The sequence below is a fragment of the Echinococcus granulosus genome, assembly GCF_000524195.1.
Source record: "Echinococcus granulosus chromosome Unknown EG_S00094, whole genome shotgun sequence".
In the NCBI taxonomy this organism is placed as follows: Eukaryota; Metazoa; Platyhelminthes; class Cestoda; order Cyclophyllidea; family Taeniidae; genus Echinococcus; species Echinococcus granulosus.
In genome coordinates, this window is record NW_020170474.1 from 43,423 (window position 1) to 57,918 (window position 14,496).

General features: G+C 42.1%; 2 protein-coding genes across 2 annotated transcripts; both read right to left on the reverse strand. All coding sequences in view use genetic code 11, as the record gives it.

Annotated features, from left to right (window-relative positions):
* Positions 1 to 208: 208 nt before the first annotated feature.
* Positions 209 to 10,965, reverse strand: EGR_08035 (Calpain-B; the record flags this gene model as incomplete). The annotated part of the gene is made up of 15 exons (XM_024497284.1): positions 209 to 235; positions 644 to 898; positions 1,015 to 1,083; positions 2,051 to 2,112; positions 2,265 to 2,400; positions 2,841 to 2,883; positions 3,536 to 3,750; positions 3,845 to 3,999; positions 4,112 to 4,293; positions 4,694 to 4,863; positions 7,372 to 7,624; positions 7,739 to 7,968; positions 9,871 to 9,932; positions 10,013 to 10,082; positions 10,603 to 10,965. 15 exons carry the CDS (start codon positions 10,963 to 10,965, stop codon positions 209 to 211), a joined length of 2,292 nt encoding a protein of 763 aa, XP_024348283.1.
* A 1,386-nt stretch (positions 10,966 to 12,351) lies between these two features.
* On the reverse strand, positions 12,352 to 13,398 carry EGR_08036 (Ribonuclease P protein subunit p29; the record flags this gene model as incomplete). The annotated part of the gene is made up of 2 exons (XM_024497285.1): positions 12,352 to 12,666; positions 12,964 to 13,398. 2 exons carry the CDS (start codon positions 13,396 to 13,398, stop codon positions 12,352 to 12,354), a joined length of 750 nt encoding a protein of 249 aa, XP_024348284.1.
* Between the last annotated feature and the right edge of the window lie 1,098 nt (positions 13,399 to 14,496).

The following is a 14,496-nucleotide window of genomic DNA, read 5'->3' on the forward strand; positions in this document are numbered from 1 at the left end:
TTTTTGACCAATAAGTACTACCTAAGTCCAGCAGTCCACCCTGTACCCTCTCAACCCTTTTAAGTCGCACAAAAAGTAGTTCATTCATTCAAAATATGGAAAAAAGCGGTATAATATTGTTTCTGAAGTAAATAGAGGCAGTTCAGGCAAAAAGATTAAGTAAAAGGGAGGGTGGAGAAAGCGTTACAGGTTTTGGAAGTCCGGGGACTCAAGTATAGAGGACACAGCGCAGAAACTAAAACAAGTATGAAAGTGATTTAGCTGATAAGCATGGAGAAGAAATGCGAAGCAAACAATCCTTCCAAATGTGATTAATTCCTCAAGTTCCTAGGCTTCTGATATTGTAGTTAGCTTAACAGGGAATTCTATAAACTTCGAACCCTTCTTCTCTCGATGTTCATTGCAGTGGAGACTCGAGACAGGGCAGTAAGATTGATGTAGTCGATCACCGCGTCACGCAGTCTCCAAGTCTTATTAGGCTGGCCAGTAGTTTATCACCAAAATCAAAGAAAATTTGAAGTTAATTAAGGTAGGTCTGCGGGTGGATGAACACGCCAGAGTGGACGAATAGTTAGATGGAGGGGTCCAAAAATGGACACAAATAAATGCTGTGTTGAAAAAAAAGGGAAGTGACCGAACTCACCTCGTCGACAAAGAAGGAGGCCTTGAGCGATTTTCGATCCTCCAGGTTCTCCTTGAACTTTCCAAACACTGTGATAAGCCGGACGAGGAGGAGGACAAAGTCGTCGAAGACAATCACCCCATCGTGCGCATATCGACAGACAATGGCCTTGAAGATCTCGTTGCTAATGCTGATGCCAATGTCATTCAGTACGTTTCGGAGATCGTAAGTGCATAGTTTCCCCGCTTTTGCTGCATCCGCCTCCTTGAATATGGTCTGAATACAAATGAAGGAGGTTTATCAACCCATTCCATGCTTTCGGTGCAGGTACTAGATACTGCTGAATTTGAACTCAACTATGAGCCATAATTACGTGTAGGAGTCTAACTCACCAGCCACAGACGGAGTTCGTACCACAGTGTTTTGAACTCTTCAAATCCAAGAGTTCCACTGGTATCGACCTAGACGACAGTGAATTAAGGTAGGTACTGCGTAGTATGTTGAAATTTTTCGTATTGAAGGACACAATCAGAGATGTGGTGACACTGTTTAAAGGATTCCAAAAGGAGGTGTGGATGCTTAAGGACGGCGGTCAAAGTATTGAAACAGATAAAGGCGAATGCAGTCTGCCTCGGTGGAAATGGAGGCTGACGCGACTTTGGATAGATGGTAGAGGAATCACCGCTGAGAGACGTGATAAGCATTCAAATCGGGCGGTGAAATTCCATTTCATCCGCACAAGACATGCCGACGTGGCGACACTGCAGCACGAACGTCCGTACACATCCTCCGCAGGCAAGTCCAAAGCGGCCGAGACACCGTTCATCACTTTTGTACCAGGCAACGGCTACAGTGCCAATGTCAGCGCCTACCTACTGCACTATGTGGTGACAAACGAGGTTTCTTCTGAACGAAAACTACGGCGTCACATCCGAACGCCCACACATCACCACTCGTCCATTGAAGACTTCAAGCACATCACAGTACAATGATTGTAGTCTCACCAACAGGACGCTCTATTCCACGGTGTCAGTGATGACGATCCAATCCGATTCGCTCGGATTCCGGTCGTGGTAATTGATGCCTAACCCCACCACATCACAACAGCCGATTAGAGGGGTAAACAGTCGTCCAGTGATAGTGCAGCACAAGTCACGTACCTTCAAGCGTGACAAACGGTCAATGGAGCACGGCGCAACACAATCATTCTCAAACATTTGCAGTTTTTAGGAAATAGCACATGTGTCACCAGTCTAAAAAGAGCAGCCTTCAATGTTGATGTCGCTTTGCGGAAGACAATGTCGATAAATAGATGGATCGCATCGTCCGTCTTAAGTAAACTCTAAAGTTGGTATTCAATTCGAGTGCCAGTGCAGACATGAACCATATAAAACCGTGCTTTCCTTCCCACAACAACCAAAAGGATACATCCATAAGAGCGACCATACTCCTCGCTGTCTCCAAGCTGAATCCTTCGAAGCATTCACCAACTGGAATGAAAAAAGAGTGGAAAGAGAGTCATGAAGACTGTTCAATTTGTAGTTCAGAGAAGTGGACATTTTACTGATTAGGCTTTAAAAATGTCACAAGGTCAAAATAAACAGAAAAACAGATATTGATCAATTTTGGAGGAGGGACTAACCCTTGTTCTCGAAGACTCTGTTCAAAATGTTGCGCAAATCTTCGGCTTCAATATCATTAGTATCGCCGGCAATGGCATCGAAAGCGGATTTCAACTTTTTAATCATTTCCTCATCCTTCGGCAGGGCTGGCAATGGCTATATATAACAGACACAGAAAAGGCAATATTCCGACCTAGCTTCAATGATTCATTTGATTCAGCTTCCGATTTTCAAAGACTTATTTACATTTAACCAAAGTAAAACATGTATTTCCGATTAATTTCACACTCAAGAAGTGGTTATAAAATAACTAACCAATTAAAAGCAAAGGATAGCAGAAATTCGCGTTTTAGTTGGCTGAAGTATCGACCAATAAGCAAATCAATAAGGCTAACATTAACCAATGATCAAGCAAGAATTCGCGAACTTCACTCAGTGATTATCTGAAATTCTACCCATTTGAAAACAGTATTTTGCTCTGTTGCAGGTGGAATGGTGGGCGACAATATGCAAAAATTATTTCATGGATCAAGTTTACTTATAATGGGCAAACGAATAAAAAAATCTGCCATGAATTAATAACACAGTAAACGAACCGTTATAGGATCAACACCACACATAATCTGATCGTCTAATTCGCTAAAAAAATAGAAAAAAGCAATGACGTTTTTCCCAAAGTTCAACTGCTTTTACAGCCACTTTGAAGTTAGTAACCCAGCATGCCAAATATTAGACTGCTTCACACATTTGAGGTTTCGTTAGTAAAAATGGTATTAGATAAAGCGATGTCGTCGAGAAAGTCCAATGGTGGTCCCTCTATCCTATTCTCAAGTTAAATAATTTCTGTAGCTAAATTCCATCCATTTTTCCAGTGCCTGACATCCTGTTTCCTACTGAGTCCAGAAAGGTAATACGCGCTATTTACTCCCCAAACAGCTCCAATCGATATCAATTTTTTGGACCTATTTAAACACCGTTCAGGCTGATTAGATCAGCTGACGAGCCCTTCCAATAAATATTGATTTTTCCTCGGCGTGTGACTCCTGAATTGCGATCAATACAAATCAGCTGATTAAACATTGATTTTCCCGCACTCGAGCCTAATGAATCAGCTGATCAGTTAAACAGTAAAAATAGGCAAATTTTTCGCAAATTGCTGCATTTTTTCATGTCTTCTTCACTCCAAGCGGACCCCCTTCCGCTTCCGATGACTAACAGTAACTGTTATTACTTACATATGCTTAAAAATGTAAAAAAAGCAAAATTTGCCGAATTTTTGTGGCCCACATACCCAGCTGCATAAGGTCGCTCGGAGAATATTCGAAGCAGGAATTTTGCTTCCTCATTCGGCACAAAAGTGGAAGGTACGATGACATAATCACCGGGAATGAGTTTATGGCGTCCACAGACCTCTCGAGTGTTAACGAACATAGAGCGCGCAGCCATTTGAGTATGACGGAAGAATTCGCGTGTTAGCAAAGCGTTTGGTGGTGCACCAGGTGGAAGCTGTAGGATGAAAGGAAGTAGGGAGAATATGGGTTCAAATAAGCGTACTTAGCTTCTAAAACATCGTCAACTACTTCACGATTCCCCCGCTTACAGGATAAATTACATAACCGATAGAGAATGGGGATTGACGTTTTTCACGCATCCCTTTCTGCATCAAGCCGACTACGATGGTACCTGTCGGGTCGTCATCTGCTTCGTCAGCATCCACAACGGATACACGGATCTGCGGATTCATATGGAAGGTATCTAAAAGGCAAGGATAGCAAAATCTGCATTTTGAAACACGTCAAGCAGCTGAGATGGTGGATGAAATCTGCTATTCAAATAAATTTAAGTAAGGCTGGTCTTAAAAACACACTTCGGTTATTCAGACAGCCACCAGCTGTAGAATTCCTTAGCCACTCGCCCTCGTGCCTCGTCATTTCCCACTTCCGCTTCGGCGGAGCACCCTTTGTAGTGTTATCCATCTGGTCAAAGTCGGGACTCAAGTGGCACATTTCTAATCGACTGAAGTAGTGCTTAAAGTCTCCGAAAGTCATCCTGCACAAGAAACATGCATCCTTTAGTGATATTTATAACTCTAAACATAAGAAAGAATTGAGGCCGGACCAAAGCGCCTAGCATATTCGCTAACAGGACCTCGGAAAAAAATTAGACCACTGCAACCCAAATGCTCCATTGTTCTGATAACGAGGCTAATTATTACTCCAAAAACTTGAAAATGGCAGTTACTTTCGGAGCAAAAACTCCCTACCTCTACTTTACTGTTCTAAGCTGAGCCAATATGTTTCTGACATTCAATTGAAGACAATAAAACTACCGCTAAGAACACATTGTAATATTGGTGGCGAACGCTCTTAAAAGAGAAAGGCTTTTTAAAATAAGCATGGTATTCTTGGACTTTACGAGGAGAAAAAACGAAACACTGCCATGCACTCACCAAAATTCACCATCATTATCAAAAGTCAGGCCAATTTTCATTCGCTCCTCTGGTGAGATACGTGACCACTCTTTTGATTTATCACTCCATGGTCCCACCCATTCCCGTTCATTTCCCCAAGGGTTTCTCAATCGAATCATTTGCAATTGATTTCCACTGGTTTCGCGCACCTACAGCAAGAATAATAGGCGGAAAAAAATCGCGCAACTGGATTATGTGCATTTGACGACTAAAGCAATGCATGATAATGCCCACATGATTACTGCTACTGAAATGATATCAGTAGACATACATATCACAATGACAACAAATCAAAGGGCTTGCAAGCAGGGATAAAATGCGTGCAAACAGGCGATTCGAAAACAATGCGACAGTGCGATAACCAGTCCGATTAGTTCGACAGTGTAGAATGAAGAACAAAAGATAAAATAAGGCGATGTAAGTGAGCGTGATTGTGCAAATAAACTTTTGAAAACGATATTTTTTACAACCAAAATGCAAATCTAATGATTAAATTAGAGGTTTAGACTAGTAGAAATTCACCTTCAAGGGACAAAATTACATTCACACTATAAAAAATGGGTTAAAACCTTTTAAAGTGAAATTGAAGAAGGGAGATTTAAGACTTTCGTGACACCCAATAGCCTCCACCAATTTGACTGTGCTGCATCTACAAGATTTGATTGAGTAGGCCGTCGGAAAAAAAAGAAACCTTAAAGCTGTTCCAGCTACTCTTCGCGAAATGGAGGCAACACTTGGACGATGGATATGCAAGTTTCCACACGAATTACTTGGCTATCATCCAAATTACCATCTACGGTAGTTACCGAACGAAAGCACGATAAACCGAATTGGAAAATGAGGGTGAAAAAGGTGCGCAAGTTGACATCCAGAGCCAATTCATTGTAATCATGGCTCCTTACGACATTGTCTCCCAGTTTTATTTCCTCTTCCACTCTAAACGTCTACTTTTACTTAGCAGAGAGGATGACAATCAAACTAAATCATGGAAACAAGTCTGTCTTGAAGGAGGGAGAGGGGAAGTGGTCTTTGCATGGTTAATTTATTTAAGGAAAAACACACAACCAGAAGTCATGCAGCATTCGACATGGAATAGCATTCCAAATCTACCATAGAACCATCAGGAAGCCAGCGAATCTCTACTGCATTAGTCTGATTGGAGAAAAAATAGCCAAAATGTGATTGCCTTCTCGACCGATAGAGTGATGAGTTGGTAGATAGGTGGACAGGTAGATTGCCTGTCAGAGTGACACAAATGGCAGTGGGTGCGAGACATATGAACGTGCAAACTTACTCTGACTTTAAACTACAAGCCAAAAGAAAGCTAATTATCCTCTTTTCTATCTTGTCAGTGAAATGCGACCCTGCTTTCTGCGTTTAGTCGATGACAGTTTTGGGGCATCTGGAAAGCCACTGCCTTCTGTTGTTGTGTCACAACCTGTGTTTGACAAAGTCCAATGCCTTGCAGTAATGTGAAGAAGAGGCTTCCACCATCTTCTAATCAAACGAGGGTTTCTTTTTTGTCTAAGATTATCGGATAGATATCGAATCTTTGAAATGGTCAAAAATGAGTTGGTAAGACAATTTGTATGGACTTTCAACCTTTTCTGGCATTAACCGCCTTATTCGTGATGGAAATCCTTAATTGGTTTCCCACGTTTGCACATTATACAACCAATTTCTCCATAAACTTCCAATTCGCAGCATTGTTAGTTGTAATCAAATGTCTCCTTTTAAATCTTCGACGAAAAAAATACTTTAAAGTGCAGTCGCCAAGGCAACACCTAATCTGCATAAACGAAAATACGCCTTCAAAAAGCGCATTGGAGACATTTTTTGCCTATCAATGGTAGTAGAGCTCAAAGAAATTCGGCATTCGCACTTGTATGGCCTCACGATGCTACTCACTATGACAGAGGCAGAAGAGGGGAAAAATAAAAGGAAGAGTCTTAAGTAAACTGAGCGTACAGCAATTAGTGATAATGTTAGTGATAGTAGCAGATTCAATCGCAGTCCCTCCTACTTCATCCCTCCACGACGTCGGTGAACCAACCTCGAGAGATGAGTGCATGTCCCAAGGTAGCTGCATTTGTTTAATCAGCCTTTTGTAACAAAAAACTAAAAAAGATTCTTCAAGTACACTACTACAGGATGTCGTCCTTTTCCAACGTCACACGAACTTGTTGTAAATACCACCAAGACTGGACAGCCTAGCTCTCTATCTGACCTCGTTTCTCTCGCCCTGTCATTTATCAACTGTTTATTTTACCTCACACGTGATCGTCTGATGACAATCACTTAGAGAAATAGGGGAGATTAGGACAACATCATGGAGAGCACTAAGAATGGTGTTTAAATCAGGCTGAAAATAATTGCTCTAAGTTCTTGCAGTCCTTCAGGACCTCTGCATCCCTGAAATATCTTCGAGGAGTAGAGTAGGTGTTCCTTGTCGCCACCAATATTACCCACTAGGATATGAGAGGGCAGGGGATCGGAGGAATTATCGCACGATCTGCAGTTGCGTAACAAGCGTGCAAGGACGGTTCATTTTAATATCAGTAGGCAAGGGAGTGGAGACATGATGATACAAATCCCTCCTTGCAACCGCCAATGCCACTGACTACTTTATCAGTAGGACAGAGGCCTCAAAAACGTACCGTTCGGACGTCTGTGACAGAATAGGCATGTCCCATGATGAGTCCATAGGGTCCTTCGGCTTCCATTTGTTCAGGACTCGCATCAATTGAACACGCGAGGAGGGAGCAACGAGAGTGAGCTCGGGACATAATGCTGAAAAGATTTTCTGGCGCCTTGTCGCCCAAATCGATCATCTCGCACATACCACCAGTAAAATCTTCCATACCCTCAGAAGTGGTGCCACCACGAAGAGCATCGTAGCTGCCGACAAGTCTGAGATGGAGGATGAAAGGTTATACACAGCACGCCTGCAATCACTTTCAGGGAATCAAATACATCTACTAAGAGGATCAACAAAGACCACGTTCAAGGAGTTCTTTCACTCACTTAGCGTAGGCCTTTTCCAATAAGGCGGACCAAAACTCTTGTCGGTCGCTAGAATGCATGAAGCAGAGACGGTTCCCATCGGTGGGCAATCGGTCGTCCACAACCACGTCGACCCAGCAGCCGAAGTACCAGAAGCGGAACCAGAACATGCCGACATAGGCGAAGCCCCCTTTGGCGTTCAGAGGGCCCCCATCGCTCGTTGGCACAAAGGATTGACCACATGGAACTACCTGAAAAGTTGACAGCGCGTTTGTTTTAAGCGGACTGAATGGAAGGCGGGCATTGTAGTTGTAAATGCTTTCAGGAGGTCAGGTGTAACCACCGGCTTCCAAGTGAAACGCCTGTGCTTAGACTAAGGATTCCATCATTTCAACGTCACCTTCCTGTAAAATTGACAAACTCGCTGATCAATTGCAAGCGCCCTCGGCACAGGAACAGCATACACCTGTTTGCAACCCACGACCCGGTGAAAACAGCTATGATAAACAGATAAAAATATTAAGGTCACACATTTGTGACGTTGATGGAGAAAATGTTGGAACATGCTCGGGCACTGGTAACCGGAGCATCAGGTTTTTAAATGTTCCATACTGAGGATTATTTTAGCCTGCGGTAAAATATCCACAACAACTCTGTCGAATCCGATGGCACCTCCAACTGGACTAACGCGTGTCCACAAATGACTTCAGAAGTGAATTCAACACCTACAGAGTATTCAATTTTAAATATAACACATCTATCTGTATTTGATTAGGAGATTGTGAAAGCCTCTTCCTCACACATGGCGCACGGCATTGCATTTTGCCACCTACATATCGCGACACAACAACACAAGGCAGCGGTTTTCCAGACAAAGACCTTGACTTGAGTCATTACTAGCGCCAAAGCTGTCACTGACTGGGTGGAGGCATTGAAAAAAAACCGTCCTCAGTGGAGTCTTCAAAATACACATCTCCAGCATCACAATCCACTGATAGGATAGAAAAGGAAATAACCACTCAACTTTCTTTTGGCTAGAGTAAGTTAGTCAGTTTAGTTATCACGCGCCCCCCTCCGCCCCCGCCCCGGCATTTCCGTCAATCTGACAGGTAGACTGCCTGTCTACCGACTCCCCACCCCACCGGTCAAGAGACCAACCACGTTTTGGCTATTTTTTCTTTGATCAACCAGACACAGGAGATCCGCTAGCGTCCTGGTGATTCTGAGGCAGCTGTGGAATGCCATTCCTCTGAGTTACGTGTTTTCCATTATTCACCATGATTGACATCCTTTTAGCCAAGTAAAAGTGAACTTTTGGAGTGGAAGGAGCAATGGAGTCAGGAGGCCAGAGGCCCAGGTTGCAGGAAAATCCTTCCCTAATGAATAACTGAGTAGTATGTTTAAGGAGATCTTTTGTAGTTTCGAATTTGGTGATCGTACCTTCACTAGGCAACAACAATTTGTTATCGCATAGCCAAGTTGTGGCACAATTCCTTATCACTGAATGTTTTAGGACAGAGTAAAGCGGCTATATTTCAAGTAAATAAAATATTTCTAAAAACACTTTTACTTACTCCTTTTAAACTTTAATAAGCATACATAACGAAATCATGGATAGTATTATTAACAATGTACTGTACTCATCAAATTGGGGTTCTGTTATGAACCAAACCGATGCATCCATGCGACTATCTTTATACCAGTCGATGCATACAGCCATCCCACCTATTCATTTCAAAGGCATGGCCCTTCCAACCATTCATCCATTCATCAATCTAACCCCACACACAATTACTCCTCTAGCTTCAAGTGTTCTACTATTCTTCGTTATTCCAAGAACCCAAAAGCTGATTCATTGACAGCTCTGTTGAAAGCATAATCAGACCTCCACGCATGGTACAGTTCATATGACTTATCCATGTCAGAATAGAAGTAGACGCCTTTTAGCTAAAGAGTGTGCTGTTTACGACATCACAAAGTAGCAATCTGGGCAATTCGCCGAAGTGCAGCGCTTTTGCTTTCATATACATATACGCTTAAGTCGCTAATGTGTCTGCACATAAAGTTAAACTTTGTACGCCCCGTCACGTGCTTTGTTAAAAAAAATAACGAACTGAGAAAAAGGTGAAAACATTTCATCAGAAAGGACTCACTTCGTTAAGAAGCTTATGGTGCATAGAAAGGCAGGCTAAAGCCGCGATAAGCCAACAATCGCCTGAAAGAAAAACGGAAATTTATGCGGCAAAAGGCAACGCTTAATGTGGCTTAAAGGTGCCATAAAAACAAATACTCTACCCAATTCCCCCTGCTTGATGTCGAAACGGCTGAGACCATCGGCGACGAATTGAGGATGGGCTACTAATTCCTAGAAAAAAAGCAAAAATATCTTAAAAGACACTTTTAAAGCATAGAATAAAGAAAAGGATTCACACAAGTAAGAGGCACGTGGGAATTCTAGCAAATTAATTTATTCACAGAGCTACGCAGAGTGATTATAGCCACCAAGAGTAGGGGAGGTAGAATTTAGGACGTTGGTTCATGCAACTTTAAAAAGGTACCTAATGCAAAACACTAAGCAAAAGTTTCACAAATAACAAAAAGGCTTATCAGTAAAGAAAATTTTTATATTCCTAAAAAAGTAAGCTCCACAGAAACAAATACACTGGCAAGCAAATTAGTAGGATGTGGAAGTAAGGAAGATATTTATGCATGGTTATTTGGACAAAACATAACCTTCCAAACGACAAAACTATTGAGGAAGTTTTGAAGATTGTGTAATTAACAACTGAAAGAGGAGTAAAAAAATTTAATTGGAAAGGCGTTCAAACGCTAGCAAAATAACAACAATTCAAAGAGGGCAGAAACTTTAAATGTAGAAGACTTACATTTGGTCTGCACCAGCGATATTTTGCCGAAGAGTTGCTACGATCTGGCCAAATTGTGGAATCAACAGGAGGCATGAAGGGATCTTCGAAGAGACCGCCGCGCTGCAGCTGTGCCTCGACTTCGCGCTGAAACCACTTTTTGCTGTGTTCCAACGACTCCGACGCGACAAATCTACGATGAAGAATGACAGATGCGATCTCCTTTTGCCGAATCTGACGCCTAATTGATGCGGCCTGAGGCTTCTGGTGAGCGCGCATGGCCGGTTCATGGCGTGGTGGCGGACGAGGTGGTGGGGATCTGTGAGTCTGCCATCCATCACCCAGATCGGTTACCAGAGGAATATTAAAGCCTATTTGTGCCATTGTTTAATCAAGAAGTTGAGTAGGCTTAATTGTTGAATTTACGGATCATGAGCACTGGAGGCTGGGATTAAATGAGGCTAAATAGGCTATATAAACATCGAATTAAAGAGAAGCCAATTACTAAGGCATATAAAGGTCATTTTCTGTAATTTTTAATGTAAATTTTATTAAGGAGTTGAATGCTGCTTTTTAAAAAACCCAAACCCCGTAATGTCTTATGCAACTTATTTTTTGCTATTAAAAAAGGCCAATGACATATTTTGCTAGGCTAGTTCACACTTTCAACCTATTTGTTAATTTTGATTAGAAATATTAGGAAAAAAATTTGCGAAAGATGTTTAACAAACATCTAGCTGGTCTGTTTTTTTGCATTTTTTTGCATATTTGACTATCGTTGGAGTCGAACAAAGGACTTTTGGCCAAATTAATATAGACCCAATATTTCCCCTTCCTGGAGTAGTAATAAAAAAATTAGTATCATAAAAAATTACTGGTATATGCAGAGACTGTATAAGAGTATTTTCGGTCAAGGTCTTTTACATTTAGCGCAAAGAAGAATCTGAAGAAAGTGGGGATGTAGCGTAGTCTCACTGAGTCTTCGCCAACGTTCTAACAGACCAAAACAGTAAGGAAAAGCATGAATTACTAACTAAAGAGGTAACTGGGAGGCTACACAATATCCTAGGGCCAAATTGCATGGAATTGTGGATACCTTAAATATGTCCTTGTATACACTGCTGTAAAGCTTGTAAGGCCGTCGCATTTGTCATAGGGGACGCAGGGACGCGAATGGATTGTAAGGATACAGCAGCAAGCAAAACACACTGTTCGGATGCGCTCTCACTCAGGAGAACCAATTAAGTAGTAACATTGGCCTCGGACACGTAGTTAATCGTCTTTTGGCCGTCCTTATTTGTATCTGAATTGCGCCATCGACAAGATGCGGGTGAATTTCGAGTCAGTTATATCCTCACCGGGGCAAGATTCCCCTGTTTGTCTGTACACTTTGTAGCGCAACATCTCCATTAAAACACCTCCACCGGATGCAGACAAGCAAAGCTTGGTCAAACCCGAGTTTATACACTGTTCTATCAAATAAGACAAAGATGTGAGAGACTCCACATTCTTACTCGATGGAAATAACTTCGTCCACCCGCCCATTTGTGCCAAAGAAGCACTTAACCTACTCTCATATCCATCTACAAACACACCTCAATCGAAACAGATATCTCCTCCCCAATAAATTAGCTTTTCTTTTAGCGATTCTTCGCCAAATGGTGGACAATCAGTGACATATTAGAAAATGCAGTTTGTTGTCACCAGACAATCCCAAAATGCCACCCTCCACACCCCCTCGTAAAGCAATATGCAAAAAAATATTTCCACTCAGCCATATATCACATTATTCACAGGATCCGTCACAGAAAATAGGAAATCAGTAAACAGATCCATTTGCAACGCTCCCTTGCGTTTCTTGGTCCCGGCATTGGAGTTTAATTTCCACTTTCTCAGTGTCCTATCAATTGGTCGGTAAGCTAGGGAGCTCCCGTTCAACGCCACCTCCGCCCCCGGCATTAGAAGTAACAACACCGTGCCCCTTTTAGGCACAATGTGAAGTTGTGCAGTAGTGTTGCTGTCATCTTCTGTGGCTAAGTAGAAGATATTTCGAGTCTCCATTGTTACAACACCCTCCAAATCAACCTAAAATGAAGTTCACCCAGGAAAAGGAGTGATTTGCAGTGCTACTGAAACTTAATCAGTAGTGCGACCGTTGCAATCTACTTATAAAAATTAAATAAAGAAACAACATTCTTAAATGACGATCAAGCAAGCTTGGTAGGTGCGTACGGCGCATCCAAGTCGCACCGGACTTTTAACTTTGCAGCTGCTTTTTCCAGAATTACACTATAACGAGCGCCAAACCTGTGTTGTAACTGCCACTGACAACCCGGCTACACGTCGTGGAGCCACAGACACGAATCAGTTAAGTCTACTTACCTGTTTCGTAGAAATCGACCGAAGAACCCGCATTCGTGCGCCAATCAAATCCATCCTAAGCACATTCTCCAGTCTATTTGTAACTTTGCCACCATCAGTAAATTCCGTCCAATTGACAAGCGATTTCGCATAGCTGTTCCACAAATCATTTAACCTCCGCGGCAGATTAATGGGACAGGTCATTTCACGTCGCGAATCTGCGCTTTGCTCCCGTCTCAAGAGTCGCTTCAGCTGTTTTGCAGTTTGTCCACGAAATTGAGGCAAAAGTCGCGGCTTTTTCCTCCCTTTTGCCGGCTTTTTGTTCACCTCACGTGTCTGTGGCGCTAAACCGATGTAATTAGCGGAGCCGAACTCATCCAAGTTGATGATAGCTTGACTTCGATTGTGGGGCAGGATTCGCGACTTCACAAATTCAGAGGCGTAGTTTGAACTCATCCCAAGGATGTCTGAAGAGAAGGTACTCGCTACTGATCAGTAATGAGCAGACCTCGAAAGTAGTACTGGTGATAAAACAAAGAAAAACAAAAATAAACCAGAAATTATTCTTCTTTTAGTCATTAATTTTACAACGGAGGTATAAATGTGCCAGTGTATTTACTCAAATCTAATTTTTGTGGGGAAGTTTAATTGTTCCAGGCGGATCCACGTGCATTGTTTAAAAGGGGGGCATTTAACTAAACAGAAATTTGGGTTAACAGGACTAAACGAGTAACTCGCCAAAGGAAAGACATCAAGCATATCGGTAAAGACAGAGGGATGACAGTAAATAGGCAGTTAAGTCAAGGAATGACGTAGGTAGGCAGTGGAGCGAGGTGATTGGTTACATTCACGGGGCGGGATTCGTGCTGACACTGGCGGTTGGACATTTTCCAGTTCGACAAAAAAAATTGGAAAAAAGTTTTCCCTTTTTGTGAGACATGACTCGGAAATGGGAGAGGGTAAGAAAAAGTGAGGGAGAGGCTAGATTTTGTAGCAAAAGACGTACAAATGTAACGAAAAGGACCAAATTGGCTTTACCAGAAAAATATCGACTCTGAAAAACTCCAGTTTCGATAGAATGCGCAGAGTAGAGGATAGAATGCAAGAAAAGGCACACAAACGGAATTTACTCAAAGAACATTAATAGAGTTCTGATTAGTGGAGAGGGAAACAACCAATCAGATTTGAACGTAAGGAAAAGCCGATTGGATAATTGATTCATAAAATTTTGCCAATCTCGCTAAAGCGTTTAAAAGCGTACTCGTTTCTATGAATAGACGATAAAGTGCAAAATTAGCTAATTTAAAAAGCAGGCTTTACTATGCAAATACATAGAAGAGGAATGAAAAGTTCCGGACAGAAGCAGGAAAAGGTAAAGTGGGGCAAAAAACTGACACCTCGTCAAAGGACCAATCGGATTTATAGAAGCCTTTGGTAAGTGCAAAGTTATAGCACTTTCGTTTTTAACCGTCTCAAACCGAGGCAAACAAATGTTTAATCACATTACACACATTGTGGTCCCATTTCCACTCTTCAAACTGCCCCACTAGATAC